Here is a 19192-nt window from a genome sequence, read left to right as displayed (position 1 = left end):
CTCTTCCGAGTAGATCAAAAAGCAGATCAGGAACCAGATACAAATGAATGCATTCCAGGAAGTGAGTAGCAGGATCTTTCTCACAAATGACTGAATGTTGCCGCTCTACATGGTGTCAAATGTGCTGAAATAACTAACCCCATTAATGTAGCATTTATTATTATACTAAACTCTTGCAGCTTACAAAACTATTTCATTCTGACAAGGGTTTTATTAAAAATATTTTACTACTATCTGTGTTGAAAGATTAATTCATGATTCCACTGAGGGATATTTATATATATTTAGAATTGTTATGTATCCATATGTATATGTATTATATATATACACACGTTATTGCTCAGTACTGTTATACTTTTGCCAGTCTCTCTGCTTTTTGAATCTTTACTTAAAATGAAGTTGGCACCTTCTAATATCACTTGGCTTTTATGTTGCAGTATGGTCTGGAGTACTGGATCTCTTACGGCCTTTACGCAAGGCTATAGACATGAAGCAATTTATAATGTATCTGGACCTAAGAAAGAACTGTACTTTGACAATTAGTATGTAGTATGGTCATATATGCCTCTCTACACTATCTATAGGAGCAAATTTTATAACGTGCAGGGTTATAAAAGCTCTGAGGTTCAAAACTAAACTCTAGTGTAGTTCAATATATAAAGCAAGTGAACATCTGCATCTCAAGTCGTAAAGGTATGTGACAACATGGTTGGATCTAGAGGGTAGTATGCTAAGTGGAATAAGTCAGAGAAAGACAAATACCATATGATCTCACTTATACGTGGAATCTAACAAAACAAAACAAAAAAAACACAGACTCAAAGATATAGAGAACAAACGGATGGTTGCTGGGGGGCGTGGTGGGTGGGAAAAGGTTAAGTTATAAAATAAAAAAGCTGTGGGGATGTAATATACAGCGTAAGGAATATGGCCAATAATATTGTAATAACTTTGTATGGGGACAGATGGTTGCTAGACTTATGGTGATCATTTTTATATGCAAATGTCAAGTTATTAATTAGTACACAACATAATATTGTATGTCAACTATCTTTCAATTTAGAAAAAGAAAGAAATGTATGTACACTTGTGGTAGCTAGTATGCATCAACTAATTAATATCCACCATGAAGAAAAGATAATGATTATTTACCATTTTCTGTTCAATCTTAAGACTGCTGTTCTTAACTGTGACTATTGTCTTGAGTACAAATAGTGCATTAAAAAGGTGTTTGTGGAGGCTAGCAAAGCATGCAGATATGCATGTGTGTCTTCTTGACGTCCCTGTCTGAGGTGGTTTCATAATCCTAGGCACTGGAGGGTTGAAGATAATGATACACACACCTGCCCTCAGGAGTCCACATAATTTTTAATAACAGTTTCCCAACAGTCTTTGGATGTGCTGATGGTTCTTAAACAGTAGAGCAGCCAAAGGAAGGAGCCATTAGGTAGAGAAGTGCTGGTGCTTGAAAGCTGTGACATCTCATCTGAAATCTGAAACTTTGCTCATGAGGTTCTCCTGCCAGAGATGAAGGAGCTGAGCTTTGGGACATGACCTGACAAATTCTTAAGAACCACCTAGGAAAGAAGGCAATCCAGGCTTCAGCCCTTGGTGTGTGTTCTCTCTCTGGCTGCTGCAGAGGAAACAAGACTTCTGTCCCTCAGGGGTGTTGGGTAAAGAGGCTTTTCCAGTTGCTTTTGAACTGGCAACTGCATGCTTAAGTTTGGGCATCCTAGTTTATCTTTCTGTGTTTTGTTCAACATTTAACTTGAGGAGTGAAAACAAAACATAGGCATAGACAGTGTATGCCTATATGTCTGTCTTCATATGTGACCTCCTAATTAGCTTAGCTATTGGTCAAGGGAAATAGGCTAATCATGTGCTAAATTCTGGGTAAATTAATTTCTCTTTTTTGTGATATTTTCCAAGATGACTCTTAATGTCTGGGCTGGGGTTATTCCTTTTCTCTAGTAAAGAGTGTATTCTTACCACAAGACAAAATGAAATGCATGATCAAAACACAAATAACTAAAGCCCAATAAGTGTAAAACTGACTACATTTGAGTAACAGATATATACTTTTGAAAATAATAGGGAGTAGTGTTATGATAAAAAAAGTTTTGCATACTCATTGGGCTACATTGTGCCCTTGCGGGATCTACTTTTATACTGCTTCAGTATAAGTCACCTGAACACACACACACACACGTGTGTTATTGTTTAATGGGAAGTAATTAAAGTAGGTCTCATCTTGTGAGACACCATAAATGTATTTTGATGCATTTGTGAGCCTAAAGCTAGGTGAGAACTATTATGTGAATGAGCAAATATTTCATATGTGTAGTTCAAGTTTCTGTCTTCCTTCATTAGATTTCTTTTAACTAAAGATGAATTTAGCTAATGCTCAGGACTAAATTTGAGCCTTTTGAGTTATATGTAGAAATACAATTTGATTTTTATTTATCTGTTTTCCTAGTATCTCTTTCAATGAGAAAGTCAAGTCAGTATATTTATATCACATTGAAAAGATAATTTAAAGATTTCCTATCAGATAATGTTTATTTGTTTAGCAAATATTTACATAAAGCCTAATATGTGCCAGACACTGTTCTAAGTGCCTTGAAAAATATTAAGCCATTCAATACAGAAGCTCTGATTCACTATGAGAAAAGCTGAGACATTGTCATTCTTAGGCAAAGAAGAAGAAAGTTTTCTAACTAGAGTTACACAAATGAGGAAGCGAATTCATCATCTTATCGTGACTTCCAGACATACACTTACTGTATCAGAAACCATATGCTACATTTTCATAGTAAATTCTTAGAGTATCTTAAATTGAACCATTCAAACTTGCCTTGGGATATCTCTATTGAAAACTCTCTGAATTGACAGGTATCTAAGTAATTTCCATTTTCAAAAAATAATTTGTTTTGAAATTGTAGTCTTTCACGACTTTCTGAGGGCGAAACACTCTTACGGGTAATCCCAACAATCACTAAAGAAACCAACCTCCTTTTAGACACTCAATAGCCAGAAAACTTTTACGACTGAGTTGTGTACAAAGATCCTTGCTATCTGATGAAATAGTTTTTCAGCCTGCAGCATGTTAAAAATGTAATATATCTCAAGGAGATGAACCAATAAAGTACAGATCTTGTGGTTCAAAGCTCTAATGTGAAAAAATAGAAGTTAAAACCAATTCACATTGGTAGTAGGTTTCAGTATAATTCAAATCCAGTCCTGCAGTCCAGTAAGCCTAGTGGTTTTTAAATTTTTGTTTTCTATTTGGTTCAACTCCTTGCTAGTTCTCTCTCTATAATTGCATGTGGCTTACCTTGTGGTCCTGTGCATGTGAACTACTATGCCTTTAACCAATTTACAAAAACGAAAGAAATGTGTGTTTTCAACTTATGCCTTATGTTTGTCTGACAACTGTGAGGATAATTTTGAATGGAAATGCTACTGTTTAGTTTCCACAGTGCCGTCACAGCCTGATAATCAGTTTTCCCACCCTGACAAACTCAAAAGGATGAGCAAGTCTGTTCCAGCATTTCTCCAAGATGAGGCAAGTTTGTCTTCTGTACCTTCCGAACAATGGAACCAAATAGGTGGATTTGCTATGCCAAGGTTGGTGTGTCTGTATTCAGCCATAGCAGAGACCGAAGAGGTCAGCAGGACTGACCTTTGCCTCTCACGTCAATAGAGGTAGTGTTGTTAGTCCTGGAACAAGGCAGGGCACATCTCATTTGACTCATACGGTAACTCTTATTGGTGGTGAAGTCAAAGTGCATAGATTTGGGAATGTGACTTTTGTTTCAAAGTGGGTACAAAATAAGAAATCCAGCAGAAAAATGTTGGCATGAGCTCCTCTGTAGTTTAGAGTACAGTTGATTTGTGAAAGCTAAGTCTAGGGAGCATGACTAGCTTGAAAGCATATGTTAAAATAGTAAAGTAACAATGACATAGCAAACTTTAAGGATATCAACCGGGGGTAAGCACTTTACATACATTATCTCATTTAATCCTCCATTAACCCTGGGAGGTGGGCACCATCATTATCCTCAGATATTACAGAGGAGGAAACTGACTGAGAGTAAGAGAGGTAAGGTAACCTCACTCAGCTAGAAAGGGGTTAAACCAGCACTGGAGCCCGGATCCGACCCCCATGCTATTAACTACTATACCTAGTGTCTCAAGTAAGAACATGACTATTACCTGTTATTCATTTGGTACCTAGTAAGTACCAGGCACTTGATATTCGCTCTGATGTCTAACTCTCACAAACAGAGTGTGGTAGGTACAAATTTCTCCATTTTATAAAAGAAGAAAGAGCCTCGCAGAGGTTAAGTAACTTTGCCCAAATCCAACAGCTACTAAAAAGTAGATGTAGGATTTGAACTCAGGTCCTGTGACTTAACTAAGATTCCATGTTCTTGCAGCCAGCTAGTTAGGAGCCTGAGCTTTGAGGTTAGGCACTCCCAGTTCTGGCCATGCTACTAATTTGCTACGTGATTATGGACAATTTCCTTAGCTTCCCTGAGTGCTTTCCTAGTACCTGCCTCATTAGATTGTGAGGGGTCAGTGAGATAGTGCAGGGAAAACACATAGCACAGTGCTGTCACAGGGTACCTTAATGTTAGCTGTTCCCGTTTGCAGTTTTGGTCTGATTTTTAATGGCGAAATAAAAGCTTCATCCTTAAGTGTTCTCTTAGTAGGTGGAATGTAAGGAAAGCTCTGGACAATATATAAATTACATTCCCTCCTCCCCCACCGCCTGGGCACCGTTCTATCTACTCTTGAGCCTCAGATGAACTGTATCTGCAAGTATTCAGCCCTTGCATATGCTTAAGAGCCCACATTACAGTTCCTTTGGAAAGAATCACTCATTCTTTGAAACTAACTCATTAGCTGGAGGCCAGCATAGGCACCTCGTGGAGTTCCTGTGGTTTTATACCTTTGTGGATATGCTTTGGTCTTGGTTGGTCATATGAATGAACCATCTAATAATCTGAGAGGCCAATGATACCTGATTGGCCTGATTTTTTATTTTTCTCCTCTCTTCAGTTTTAACCTGCTGCCTCACTGCTCCACACAAAAGACAGTCCAAATTGTTTGAGTTTGTACATCAGAGACGCCAAATTAAGCTGCGTCATTTCACCTTTCAAAGTACCTGGGATGAAAGTACCTTTAACATTAAATGAATGTTAAAGGAAGTGGGATGAAATCAGGCATTGCTTCTTTGTCCACTGTCCCTTTGAGGCTTCTTTGTCCACTGTCCCTTTGAGGCTTAGTGTCAGTCACATTTGTTGAGTACCGACTTTATGAAAATCAGTGTTTTCACGAAAAATGTATGGATTTTTTTTTCACCCTTGAGGAAGGATTCTTCTCTCATCCATATAAATCATAATTTTTTAACCCTTTTCTTAATCTGCATTAGGATTGGCATCTGTTATATTGACGTGTAATTGCATGGGCCCTGGAATATGTTGGCATGAACTAATCACTCCTCCATAAAGGTGTTTCCCTAACCCCAGGAGCCACTGAACTGCTCCATAAACTCTCTAACCCCAAAAGGAACTCATTCTGAAGCATAAATTCTTAAAGCTACCATCTAATAAACTATAGATCAAAATATAATAAAATTTATTATTGTCACTTTGCTTTCTTGACCCAGGTAAATATTTCCTGGGACATATTTAAAATAAGTATCTTGTTGCTATTTTTTTTTTTTGTATTTGTTAAAATCTAATGTGGGCAGAATGTACAAATCCGTATACTTCCCTATAGCAACACAAAAGATAAGCACAATAGCACTATAGAAATACCTAAGAGGTGGTTTAAAATTATATATACACACATATATACATATGTATAAAAAACTTGAAACACAGATCAGATTAGCATTTGTTTTCCCTAGTTTAATAGTGTCTCGAGTAAAATGAGACACTATTGATTTTTAGGGAAGTTAAGCCTATGTTAACGAGAGGAATTAGGCATGACATTTCATGATTTGATAGTAAATGTTAGACCATTTATTGCCTAGGTAGAGTTAATTTCTCACATGTATCAACAAAGTTTTCCAAGCAATATAAATGTATAATATTAAGAGAATGCACCTTGTAGGTGAAAAAAATCGCCACCTTGTAGGTGAAAAAAATCGCTTTGTTATTTCAGTACCTAACCACTGCTCTCCTACGATGAGGTCCAAGGCAGACCACCCACCCCATCTTGAATACCATTCCTTGGCAGTTAGCACTTTGACCTTGGAAAATGTCATAGATCAGTGGGATACCAAGATATTATCTTTATCTAAACAGATTTTGATCTTGACTCATTCTGAATTTAAATTTTGTATATATTGTATGATGTTTTGTAGAGTGATGACAGAGAAACAGATACAACATCAGAAGGCAGTTACCAGCTCAGCAGACACAAGAAGAGCCCGAGCTCTTTAACCAATCTTAGCAGCTCCTCTGGCATGACGTCCTTGTCTTCTGTATGTAAACAAAGGCTTCATGTTAATATCCCTCTGCTTCTGCGAACCTTGCTCCACCATGCTCCTGCTACTGTAAAAGGGCCTTTTGTTGTATTTCTCAGATTCCAGGGGCATGAGAGCTTTTTCTCTAACCCACAGTTGGCTTCTGGCTAGCCAAATCTTCCTTTTTTGTCTGTTTTAATCACAAGAGAGTTCATATCCAAAATAAATAAATATGGTGTTTTGGATGTAAGTACTTAAAAAATAAACCTAAATTACCAACAAGATGAACCACTCAATTTTTCTGTGCAACACATGGGGTAACTATCACAAAGTATGCTTATATCCGATATGCATTTATATACTGTGTGCAGGTATAGCACACAGTACCTTGTCTTTTAGCAAGACTTTTATTCTGATGAATGAAAGTACTGATTCACGTAAAAGAATAGGGGAGGCGATTCTTTGCCCCATAGAGGGATTCAGAATGGAGTTTTCAAAGGAAAGCTCCCTAAGTGTAGTTGCTCAGATTTGATTTAGAGAATTTGACTTTACACAGAACTTTCATAAAGTGAGGTAGTTTTGTGTGTGCGTGCAAGATGTGTGTAGAAATATATATGTAAATATGTCCACAGACACTTATCCAAATATCTCTGATATATGTACACATGCACATATCTCACCGGGTATGCTAAACAAATGATAAATCTGTGCTTAAATTCTTACTAGCCTTGCATTTTTCAAACTCTTTGTAAAAAAAATCTATTTAAATTGAATTTCTGCTGATGACAATCAAATGTATGGCCTTGGGAAGGCTTTAAACTTCCTTCATCAATCATCCATTTTCTGCCCTTCCTGACCTCTAAAAGTGTATGGCTCAGTAAGCATTTTCTTAGATTCAGCGGATGGGTAACATAGTAAAATTCCTTTTTAGTGCCTTGGAAATTTGATAGAGCCGTGTGTCACTGTGATTTGTGTGCCTGAGGCTTCTCACATCCTCTTTCTTTAACACTCTAAATTCTAAGCATGCCTGAAAATGGAACTCTGAATGCCCCCTACCATAAAATCACCCTGCTTTGAAATGAGTCAGCATCTAAAACACTTTGCATTTCACTTTTCATCTATGTCTCTTAGAGGCAATTTTTGTCAAACACTAGTCATCATGTCACGTATATCATGTCAGGTTGTCTGTGTTGGTATGCTTTTTTGATGCCATATTAAATTAACTGCTTTTATGTGCAAACTAGAGAAATAATGGCAAGCAAAGATTACATCCATGATCCTTGTGTTGGGTTCAAGAATGAGATAGAGACAAACACTGCGTGTTTCCGACGCTTTCAGGTGAGCGGCAGTGTGATGAGTGTTTATAGTGGAGACTTTGGCAATCTGGAAGTGAAGGGAAATATTCAGTTTGCAATCGACTATGTGGACTCACTGAAGGAGTTGCATGTCTTTGTGGCCCAGTGTAAAGACTTAGCAGCAGCAGATATTAAAAAACAGCGTTCGGACCCGTAAGTACATTTTGGAGTCACTATTTTCTCTTAGTTACTCTTAATCTTGTAGAAATTGGGAAGGAAAGAAAGTAATTGAAGGGAGGGTATGTGTGTGACTGTGTTAAAAGGAACGTTTGGGAAAAAAAAGTTGGGGGGAAATGCTGTTTACTTTATAGATTCATATGCCAAACCTACTAAATTATAAAAATATCAGAGAAGCACAAAACGTTTCAAGTTGGAAGGGACCTTTGAGGTCATTTTGTCCTGATTCCTTCTTTTTACAGATAAGGAAACAAGGGACAGAGAACATACGCGACTGTTTACATAAATTCAGCAGCAAAATGAGGAATGATGGATTGAGCCCCAATCTCTCTCCACACACTTTCAAACTTTCTCTAAGATTAGGGACACGTGGGACATACTTTATAATGCTCTGCGGTGCAGAAATAGTTAAGATTCTAGAATAAGGCAGTTTCCATATTTAAATTATATTCTATAGAACTTTAGGGGGAATTACCAACTCATCTTTGAAATCACAGGTTTAATTGCATTTCAGTTTAGTTACAAAGTTGAATGGTATTCCCTACTTGTCCCTATACAGAAGTCTGATTCTTAATTATTTTGCTACTAGCATAAGCCCAATCCTAAAAGGAACTGGGCTTAATAGCCTTTTTTTTTTTTTTTTTTTTTTTTTTTTTTTTTTTTTTTTTTTTTTTTTTAAACATTCATATGGCTTGATAAGGTATGTACCAGATTATTTTTTTTCAAGAGACAGTCACAAAAACTTTTTTAATTCTGCAAGCATCAAAGCCTTTTCTTAATAGGAAACTAGCCAATAGAATTGAGCATCACGTTAGAGGTCTGTCGTCTTCCCCCTGCCTCACGTTAGTTAAGGTCAAAGGAAGAAAGGAATTCAGGAAATATCCCTTAAAAATCTTCAAAACAATATAAAATTATCAATTCCACTGAAATCACTTTAAAAGCTTAAGCGTAAAGGTGTTGGTGAGAGCATTTATTACATACTGCTTTTCCTAGTGTCATGAAATAATTATTTCTATCAATTTCCAATGCATTTTTTAAAATGGAGGTAGACACATCACTTTTATTTTCTCTGACCTTCTTGTCTGTTCAATTCTCTTTTTAGATATGTAAAGACTTATCTGTTACCAGACAAGGGCAAAATGGGCAAGAAGAAAACGCTTGTAGTGAAGAAAACGTTGAATCCTGTGTATAATGAGATACTGCGGGTATCTATGACCTCTCTATCTAGGGAAATCCTAAATGGTGACCTATGCATTTAAAAGGCCATGTCATCTTGGGTAGTATCTCTACAGAGGAAGTCAGTCACCAAGAGAGAAGGAAATGAATAACCATTTTCTGAGAATCTGCTTTGTATGAGATGATACACCATGACTGTTGTATGCATTATCTCATGCACGCCCTCCATACCCTGCCAGGGGGATAGTATTATCTGCGTCTCACAGATGAGGCAAATGAAGCTTAGAGAAATAAAGGAACTTGCTCAAGGATACACAGCTGATAAAGTTGAGCATTGCCGCCAAAACAATCTTATAAAAGCCTAATTCTGATCATGTTATTTCTTTGCTTAAAATATTTGAGGATTCCCGTTATCCTTAGGGTCAAGTACACCCATCTTAACACGCGTACCACTCCCTTGATAACCTGAGCTCCAGCCTCATCATTCCACTTTCATAGTCTTTCTTCAGGTCACCCTGATTCCTTTCTGTTCTTTGGAGGAACTACATTTTCTCACACTGCCGGGACTTTCTGTTCCTTCAGACTGGGATACTCTTCCCCACATTCTGTCCATAACTACTTCCCACAGCCTGAAATGCCTCTTCCTATGAGAAGCTGTCCTTAACCCCTGAGTTTCCCTGCTGTCTGCTGCCTCAGTCTCCTTGTTTTACAATAGGCTGTGTTAACATTCAGCACTTTAACTACTGGTTTAATTGTAAGTTCCGCGAGGGCAGGGACCAACTCTGTGTTGCTTGTAAACTGCGTACCCTTACGCAAATGATCTAACCCATCTACATTTCAGATCTGCAAAAGGGAGATAAGAATAGTACCTACCTACCAATATGTATGAAGTAATTAGTATGCATTAAACACTTAGTAAATGCTGGCTCTTAGCACAGTGTCTGGTATACGTACTTAAAAAAGGTTTATAGATGGAAGGATAGATGGATGGATAGATGAATGAAGAATATACCTGGCTCAAATGCCCACATTCCTTTTTCCTTCAAACTTTATTATGCTGCCTTAGTCATGAGTAACAGATTATTTAAAACTACAAATATGAGAAGGATTATTCATTCCCTCTTTCTGAAAATTCTGTCCAAGTATTTGGTTATCCTCTGAGAAAAGGAGCAAAATTAAATTAACCCTCAGTCATCCATGGGTGAAATTTCTGTAGCAAGTTTTTAATCATGATTTGACTATGATATACTTCAGAACCCTAGCTATTTCTAGGTCAGCTATTTCAACCCTATACTCAGGAAAAGCCAGCTAGTTTAAATGGTAAACTCAGAGAAAGGCAAGTCTGCTACAACCAAAATGGACAGTCAAGTAGTATATCATAAAGCCAAATAGAGGTTATTTTTAGATTAGAAAGACTATTATCCCTTCCATGATTATCTATAATCAAGGATTGACTACATTTTAGATTAAAACTATTAGGATGCCAACAAAAAACAGGTTGATCTTTTCTTGAAAAATATCTTGTCCTTGCAGGATAATGGTGGGAGAGGTTGTATGTATATGGGACAGGTGATATATGGGAACTCTTCTGTACTTTCAATTTTGTGTGAATCTAGAACTGCTCTAAAAAATAAAGTCTATTAAAAAAAAATACTTTGTCCTTAGGTAGAAAACAGACCATTGGATTAAACTTCATTTGTATTTTTAGACTGAATTTGATTTATGTTATATCTAGTTAGAACTAAAAACATCCAGGAAAAATTGAATAATTGGCTTTTGTTTTTAGAGAGCTATTACCGGCTATGATATTTGAGCCATCATTTGCTTTTCCAGAGGGGGAAAGAAAAATGAGCTTTTGTGAAAGATGAATTTGAGCTCTTTGAAACAAGACACTTAGAATAAGATGACTTTGCAATATTCTTGAGACTTGAAACCTAACAGATGAGGAAATCTGATCTACACAGATGACTTTTTTCTTCATCTCTGTGTCATAACTTTGGCATAAAATAATATTATTTACCACTTTACTTTCCTTCTTTGACCTGCAGTATAAAATCGACAGGCAAATCTTAAAGACGCAGAAACTGAACCTGTCTGTTTGGCATCGAGATACATTTAAGCGCAATAGTTTTCTAGGGGAAGTGGAACTTGATTTGGAAACTTGGGACTGGGATAACAAACAGAATAAACAATTGAAGTGGTACCCTCTAAGGCGGAAGGTAAGTGCAGAGTTTTTTGTTTGGTTTGTTGGTTGGTTGGTTTGGGGCCTAGGATAAGGGAGAGAGCTGCTGTAAAATTGCATTTTCATTCAGAATGCTTACCCATAGTTTGGGATCATTATGTCTTTTCACTCTGTCCCATATGTTTCTTATGTTCTTTTCTATATTTTCTATTCTTTTTTTTTCTCCTCTCTATTCTTTGGGCTGGCTATATTTTGCTAACCTATCTTTTAGTTCAATAATTTTCTTATCTGCTGTGTCTAATCTGCTGTTACACCCATCTACAGGTCCTCAATTATACTTTTCAGATTTACATTTTCATTTCATTCTTTTGTATAGATTCCATTTCTCTGCTAAAATTCTCCATCTTCACATTATCTTTATGAATTTATTAATCAAAGTTATTTAAAGTGTGTATCTGAAAACTCCAATATCTTAAACATTTGTGAGTCTCTCTTATCTAATTTTTTATCTTAGTTTGGTCATTTGGTCCTTTGTTCTGATATGCCTGTTCATTTTTTTTTTTTTTTTTTTTTTTTTTTTTTTTTTTTTTTTTTTTTTTTTTTTTTTTTTTTTTTTGGGTTTTGCGGGCCCCTCCCTGTTGTGGCCTCTCCCATTTGCGGAGCACAGGCTCCGGACGCGCAGGCCCAGCGGCCATGGCTCACGGGCCCAGCCGCTCCGCGGCACGCGGGATCCTCCCGAAACGGGGCACGAACCCGCGTCTCCTGCATCGGCAGGCGGACCCTCAAGCACTGCGCCACCAGGGAAGCCCGCCTGTTCATTTTTTATTGCGTGCTGGACGTTGCGTATGAAAAGTACTAGGGATAATTTGAGAGGGTTTACTTTTGCATCTGACACACAGAGTAGGGACACACCGCCTTAATCTAGTCTGGTAATGAACTGACTAGAAGCTGGGGTTCAGCTTTCACGTGGTCTGATCTAGTTTTTCTTTGCCCATATTCCTAGACTGTGGTCTTTCATGGGTTGCAACTGAAAAACCTAGGTAGTACTCAAATTTTAGCATGTATCCAATTCACCTGAAGGACTTACTAAAACATAGATTTCTGGTCCTGTTCCGAGGATTTCTGTTTTGGTAAGATCTGGCCCAAGAATATGCATTTCTAACAAATTCCCAGGCATTGCTGATGCTGCCAGCCTGGAGACCATACTTTGAGAACTACTGGTCTAGAGTATTTTCTGAGACCATCTCTCCTTAGCTGTCCAGTTTTTGCCTCCCCAGCACTGTGAGAAGCCCTGCTCAGCTTCTTAGTCTCTTTCTGCTAGGCTTGTTGTGCTCTCAGTTGGCACTACTCGAAAATCAGCTAATGCCTCAAAGTGGAAAGCAGAGAATGTCAGGCTCCAACATCTTGTCCACTTGAGTCCTGTCTATCGTAATAATTCTTCATCACCTTCAAATAGATTCTTTTAATCCAGTTTTTTTTTTATCCTCGCCGGGAGTGTTGGTGTGATCCCAGCTAGTCCATCATAGCTGCAAGTGATACATACAATTAATACAAGCTATTATTAAGTATCTACACAATAAAACAGTTCCACTTAAGAGATGATTCCAAAATATCACATGAGAATCACCTGAAGCACTTATTTCTAGGTCTACCCATGACTTGCTAGATGAGAATTCCTCAGAAGTTGTCAAAAGCATCTCATTTTTAACTGACTTCCCTTATGTTTCCGACATGTAGCCATGTTTTGGAAATAAGGCTCTAAAAGACCAGAATTTGAAAGTAGAACTCTCTCTCTCTTATAATAGATATGCTTTAAAATTATTGTTCAGTCTTTGTTATTCTTACAGGCATCTCCTCATTTGGTCTAAAATAATTAGGTTAATGCAGCTTTGAAAATGTAATATTTGTTCCCCCCCGCCCCCCACCCCGACTCTTCTTACTCCTTCAAAGAAAGAGAATACAAATAAGTTGTTTTATGTGCTGGCCGAATGACTGAAAAAATGTATGTGTTTTTATAAAAACCAAAGCATCCCAGAACACCTCTCCTGTCTCCAAGAAAGCCATTCTGATTTCTCTGAACTAAAGGCCTTGAAATGTTTTCTGGGTACCCAGCAGAGATACACAATATAGCTTTCTCAGACATAAAAGCAACAGTCTAGCTCTGATGAGGAGGGAAATTTTAATCCAGGGCACTCATGAGTGATACCTAATCCGAGAAATGAGGCAGATATGGTCCCGTAACAGAGCACCAACAAACAGGGTAAATGGTTTGTGTCTCATACCTGCTGACATTCCTTCATTTTCCAGACAGCACCAGTTGCCTTTGAAGCAGAAAACAGAGGTGAAATGAAGTTAGCTCTCCAGTATGTCCCAGAGCCAATGCCTGGTATGTAGTGGTTTTCTGTCCAGATTTATGTCCTTAACCTTATGTCTCCCCTCTTCAAGGATTTCTTTGAGTTCTGTGATTTTTTCAAAGGTGAAGCCCTAAATAAACTTACTAATTTAGTAATCGTATAGACCGAATGAGTCAATCCACAGTTGTAAACTACACAATTTTCTTTTTTTTTATTGTGGTAAAAACACATAACATAAAATTTTTCTTAACCGTTTTTAAATGTACCATTAGTAGTGTTAAGTATATTTACAATGTTGTGAAGCAGATCTCTGGACTTTTTCATCTTGTATATCTGAAACTCTATACCCATTAAACCACAATTCCCTTCTTCCCCTTCCCTCCAGGTTCCCCTTCCTGGTAACCACCATTCTATTTTCTGTTTCTATGAGAAAAATTCTCATTTTTTTTTCAGTCCAGCTTACAGCCCTTGTTTTAACTTTTACCTCACTCTCCCAAAAGTTTGTACCTCCACAGCGTGAATGGCCTTTCCTGTATAGTGCTGTGATCCAAATGGAACTGGTGTGTTTTTTTCCCCCATAGGTGGGAATTGGGAGAATTCATATGAAGCCCCTAAGAAATTAGAGCTCATTTGTCCTCTACTCTCAAGGTCTCATTAGGGGAGAAAGCTTTTTCTTCAAAATTTTTAATTGCACCCTTGATGTTAGGGCCTCAGTTCTCCAGCACAGTTAAGGAGCAAGAGACTGTCAGGAAATGAGTGCTAACCCCCCTCTCATTTCCCACACAGTTCCCCAAGTTGTCCTCCTTAAGAATCCATATGAATGTTAGGACTGAAATCAGGGGCTGCAAACTCAGGTGCTTTCAGTAGCCTATCCAAGTCTTAGATGAAGTCCCATCTCCTCCCTAAAGCTTTTCCTGAATGTTTTTACCCTCACTGATCACATCATCTTCTCGAACATTACAGTAATAACTTTGTATTTCATTCTTATATTACATTTTTATAGTTTTTATTGATTTTCTCTCTCTAGCTTAACTGTAAACATCTCCCAAGGACATAGATTTCCTGTATTCCTTGTATGTCCAATGACATTCCTAGCGTAGGGCTGAGCACATAATAGATGCTCATTAAATACTGGTTGGTTGACTGATTGGGCCCACCCATCCAGAAATATACGGTAGTATTCCTCCACCCATGTGCACCCAACCTAGACAACACCTTCAGACTAAGCCAACTTCTCAGTAATTCCCTGTCCATAATACTGGCTATTATGTGTGTCTATACAGTAGTCCTATAAAATTTGTAACTACTTTTAACAAGAAGAGTGACTATACCTTAAGCAGTACCTGTTTTGGTTACTCTAAACTCAAATACGTTTAAAATGCCTCCTATCAGCACCGATTGATATTGGTACTAATATTTGAAAGGTATATGCATTTCACTGAGTAGTTTTGAATATAACTGTAAATGGATGATTCACATACCTAATATCTATAATTGATCTCATTGAGCCAAGCAAAACCCAAAAAGAATGATGTAATACTCTGTACTTGGACTCAGTTAAATTATTTTCATAGAGCTCTCTGAGCTCAGTACAGCCAGACTATGAAAGATATAGTTAAGAACAGATATAATCAATTAGGATCATATGGTCAAACACTAGCTAGCATCGCTATGTCAGACCATTTTTAGGTTGGCATCTTTGGATGCAGTACTGCCAAGAGAGGAATGGCAGTGGAATTTCATTTTCTCTCTCTTTTTTCTGTTACAGGTAAAAAGCTTCCTACAACTGGAGAAGTGCACATCTGGGTGAAGGAATGCCTTGATCTACCACTGCTAAGGGGCAGCCATCTAAATTCTTTTGTTAAATGGTAACAGCATTGATAACTCTCCACCCTCAGTTCTACAATAGCCTGGCCTTTGCTGCTTGGTTTTACTTTTCTGTATCTGTGATGCTGAAAGTCATCATTCGTAGTATAAATAAAATAACTTGAGACAGTGGCGACTTGAGCTTGAGGGATCTTTGACACGAACCCCCTCCAAGGCTTCATTTAGTTTTTTGCTTTTTGGGTTTTTTAAATAAATTTATATTTATTTATTTATTTATTTATTTATTTGTTTATTTTTGGCTGCATTGGGTCTTCGCTGCTACGTGCGGGCTTTCTCTAGTTGCGGTGAGCGGGGGCTACTCTTCTTTGTGGTGCGCGGGCTTCTCATTGCCGTGGCTTCTCTTGTTGCGGAGCACGGACTCTAGGCGCGCGGGCCTCAGTAGTTGCGGCACACGGGCTCAGTAGTTGTGGCTCGCGGGCTCTAGAGCACAGGCTCAGTAGTTGTGGTGCACGGGCTTAGTTGTTCCGCAGCATGTGGGATCTTTCCGGACCAGGGATTGAACCTGTGTCCTGTGTCCCCTGCATTGGCAGGTGATTCTTAAACACTGCACCACCAGGAAAGTACTTCATTTAGTTTTAAAATCATAAAGATAAGAGGGAATATATTCAGTCGAAACCAGAGATCACATACTCAGATACGTAATGTCTTCTAGGAGGTACATCTGCTGATGAGGACAATATCCAATACTAAAGAGTTTATGAAATGGCTAATGGTGATGCCACACCTCTTGGATCCTTTGTGGAGCATCTGTTTTGTGGCCCATTTGCAAAAGGCCTTTTGCATCAGTCTGTAAATATCTGGGAAGTTATTTGCTAAATAGACCCATACTAATAATTAGCTCATAAGAGCTTAAGACAATTTGGGTTTTTAAGTTGCAACCTTTTTCTCTGTTGTAATATAAATGCTTGGCATCTAGTAAATAGTAACTAAACAGATATTACTGTGCCTTCCTAACTCTCTCTGACTAATTTTATCTATATAGATTCTACCAGAAGGCCAGTTGTAGCTATTTAAGTTTATATGACCTTATTTATGATTTTCCCTATACATATTCTTCATAGATGTCAACTGATAAGTTTTTCAGCTCAGTTTAGTCTCCCATTCCAAGACTAGTCCCGGCCCTTCTTGCCTTCACAAGAGACATGGTAGGTTAAATTAATTTCACTTATTACCATAAAGTAAATATAAATAATTGCAAATATGTAACATAATTTATTCCCAAAGTCAAATCTAGCAAATTGGAGAGGTTTCTCTTCTTTTGCAGTTCTGTACAAGACTGATTTCTTAGGCTATCACAGATAATCAGGAATAGATTTTCGAGGAATCCTCAAGCAATCGCTACATAGTAAACACTAAGTGCAGGTACTGAACTAAGTTGTTTGCTTAATATGTAATTCTACTATTAACCTTTTGAGGTAGGCATCACCATTCCCATTTTATAGATGAGGAAGCAAGTGTCTAAGAGGTTAAGTCAACTTCCTATACTACACAGCCACTAAGTGGCAGAGTCAGGATTCCAAGCAAGTGTGGTCCACTCTGGCGCAGAGAGTCTTTCCAGCAGGATGCCCCCACCATCGCCATCACCATCACCATCTCTCTACACTCTTTTTTTCTTCCATTTCCTCTCGCCAATCCTCAGTAGCTGAAGCACACTGAAAGCATGAGTTTACTGTCTTATTAAAATGCCCTCACAATAATGTTTCCTTTCGTAGTACCATCCTTCCAGATACAAGTAGGAAAAGTCGCCAGAAGACGAGAGCTGTGGGGAAAACCACCAACCCTGTCTTCAACCACACCATGGTGTATGATGGGTTCAGGCCGGGGGACCTGACGGAAGCCTGTGTCGAGCTTACCGTCTGGGACCATTACAAATTAACCAACCAGTTTTTGGGAGGTCTTCGGATTGGCTTTGGAACAGGTAACATTTGTTACATTTTTAATTCTCCGTGAGTCAAATGCTTCTGGAGACACTAGAGATTGGTTGGTTTGTTGTTTTGCTTCTTCCTAATGAAAACAGATATTGTTTCTGTTAAGTATAATGAAATGAATGAGTGAAGGAATGTCAGGCTGTGTGCCAAGGACTCTGGATACAAAGATTAACGGGATGCAATGTCTGTCCACACAGAGCTTAAGTTATTGTGGGGGAAACCAGAAAAGCCTTCATCACTACTCTTTCCTGAAAAAACATTTATGGCCCTTCATGGCTAAAAGTGTGCTTTGCATAATAATAGTAACTAATATTTATGGAGCACTGATCACTGTACTAAGTGCTTTGTTTGCATTATTTCATTTAATCCTCACAGCAGTTCTATGAGTTGTTTCTAATGTTAGCCCCAGAGAAACTGATGTTCCAAGAAATTAAGAAACAGAGCTAATAAGTGGCAGAGCCAAGATTCAAAATCGAGTCTGTTAGACACTAAAGCTGTAACCACACTTCCCTAGAGATCACCTACTGTCACTTCCAGCCCAATGCTGGAATCCTCCCTACTATCCCCTTATGCACCTGACAGATTCTCATCTAACTTTTTTATGGATGTGAAGAGAAATCATTACTCTGAGAGTAATGAGAATAATCCCAATTGTGGTGGGTCCCATTATTGGATATCTCAGATGGTTAAACAGTTCTTTCTCTGCCCTCCTGGTGATGTTAAAACTCTTCCTAGCTGTTTCCATTGGTGATTATAATTAGGGCATGACTCAGTTTTTTCCCAATGAGCTATTCCTTTCTAAATGCAAAGCTTCCCTTTTTTTCCAGGGAAAAGCTATGGTACTGAAGTGGATTGGATGGACTCTACTTCAGAGGAAGTTGCTCTCTGGGAAAAGATGGTAAATTCCCCCAACACTTGGATTGAAGCAACCCTGCCTCTTAGAATGCTGTTGATTGCCAAGATTTCCAAGTGAACCCAAAGTCCACTGGCTCCTCCACTGAAAACTACTAAACACGTGGAATCTGATCTTAAAAATGTTACCATGTAGACAGAGATCCTCACCTTCTATCTATTGCCATAACAAATGCTACACAGCATGTTAAAGTCAACCTGCATGAACTTCTTTGGTTACAAGGCCCAAGAGACTTAAATGATAACGAAACATGTAATGTGTCTGTGACTCCAACATTAAAGAAGATGTTTGAGAAAGTTAACAAAATCAAACCATTGCTGCTGCTTCAAAGAAAAAGCTGCCACAAATAATTAAATGTGGGGTGTTGTTAATGAAAAGAGTTTTCCAATTTGCCATCATGTGTTTCTTTCTTTTTTTTCATTTTTTGGCCGTGCCACAAGGCTTGTTGGATCTTAATTCCCCGACCAGGGATCGAACCCATGCCCCCTGTACTGGAAGCGTGGAGTCTTACCCACTGGACCACCAGGGAAGTCCCACCACCATGTGTTTCAAACCACAGTTTTGTGCTACAGTTAGAAGGGCCTGCCACTTGATCATTGAAAACCCTTGCATGAACTGAAGAAATGTTGGTTTGTAGCAGAGTGACTGAAAGATACTCCTACGGGGGGAAAAAAAGGCAGAATATCAGTGATGATAAAGAATTTGTTCATAAGAAAACTATTTGCTCTGTAATCTCTATTGA

The 19192-nt window shown here is 38.2% G+C and overlaps 1 protein-coding gene across 9 annotated transcripts in view; it reads left to right on the top strand.

Annotated features, from left to right (window-relative positions):
• SYTL2 (synaptotagmin like 2) overlaps positions 1-18856 on the top strand; it is a 56212-nt gene extending 37356 nt beyond the window's left edge. For 2 of the 9 annotated variants that reach the window (XM_007448824.1, XM_007448821.1), the window contains exons 10-19: positions 14-61; positions 3471-3565; positions 6377-6496; positions 7817-7986; positions 9113-9215; positions 11235-11405; positions 13676-13754; positions 15491-15590; positions 17322-17527; positions 18365-18510. In XM_007448824.1, coding sequence (XP_007448886.1) covers positions 14-61; positions 3471-3565; positions 6377-6496; positions 7817-7986; positions 9113-9215; positions 11235-11405; positions 13676-13754; positions 15491-15590; positions 17322-17527; positions 18365-18510 — 1238 coding nt within the window. Of the gene's footprint in view, positions 1-10; positions 62-3470; positions 3566-6376; positions 6497-7816; positions 7987-9112; positions 9216-11234; positions 11406-13675; positions 13755-15490; positions 15591-17321; positions 17528-18364 lie in introns of all 9 variants that reach the window. The other 7 variants (XM_007448827.1, XM_007448822.1, XM_007448826.1 and 4 more) reach the window with 7 other exon arrangements.
• Positions 18857-19192: the final 336 nt, after the last annotated feature.

Source organism: Lipotes vexillifer, unplaced genomic scaffold, assembly GCF_000442215.2.
Source record: "Lipotes vexillifer unplaced genomic scaffold, Lipotes_vexillifer_v1.1 scaffold771, whole genome shotgun sequence".
Classification (NCBI taxonomy): Eukaryota; Metazoa; Chordata; class Mammalia; order Artiodactyla; family Lipotidae; genus Lipotes; species Lipotes vexillifer.
Note: the sequence above shows the minus strand (reverse complement) of the source record. Positions and strands in the feature narration are given on the sequence as shown.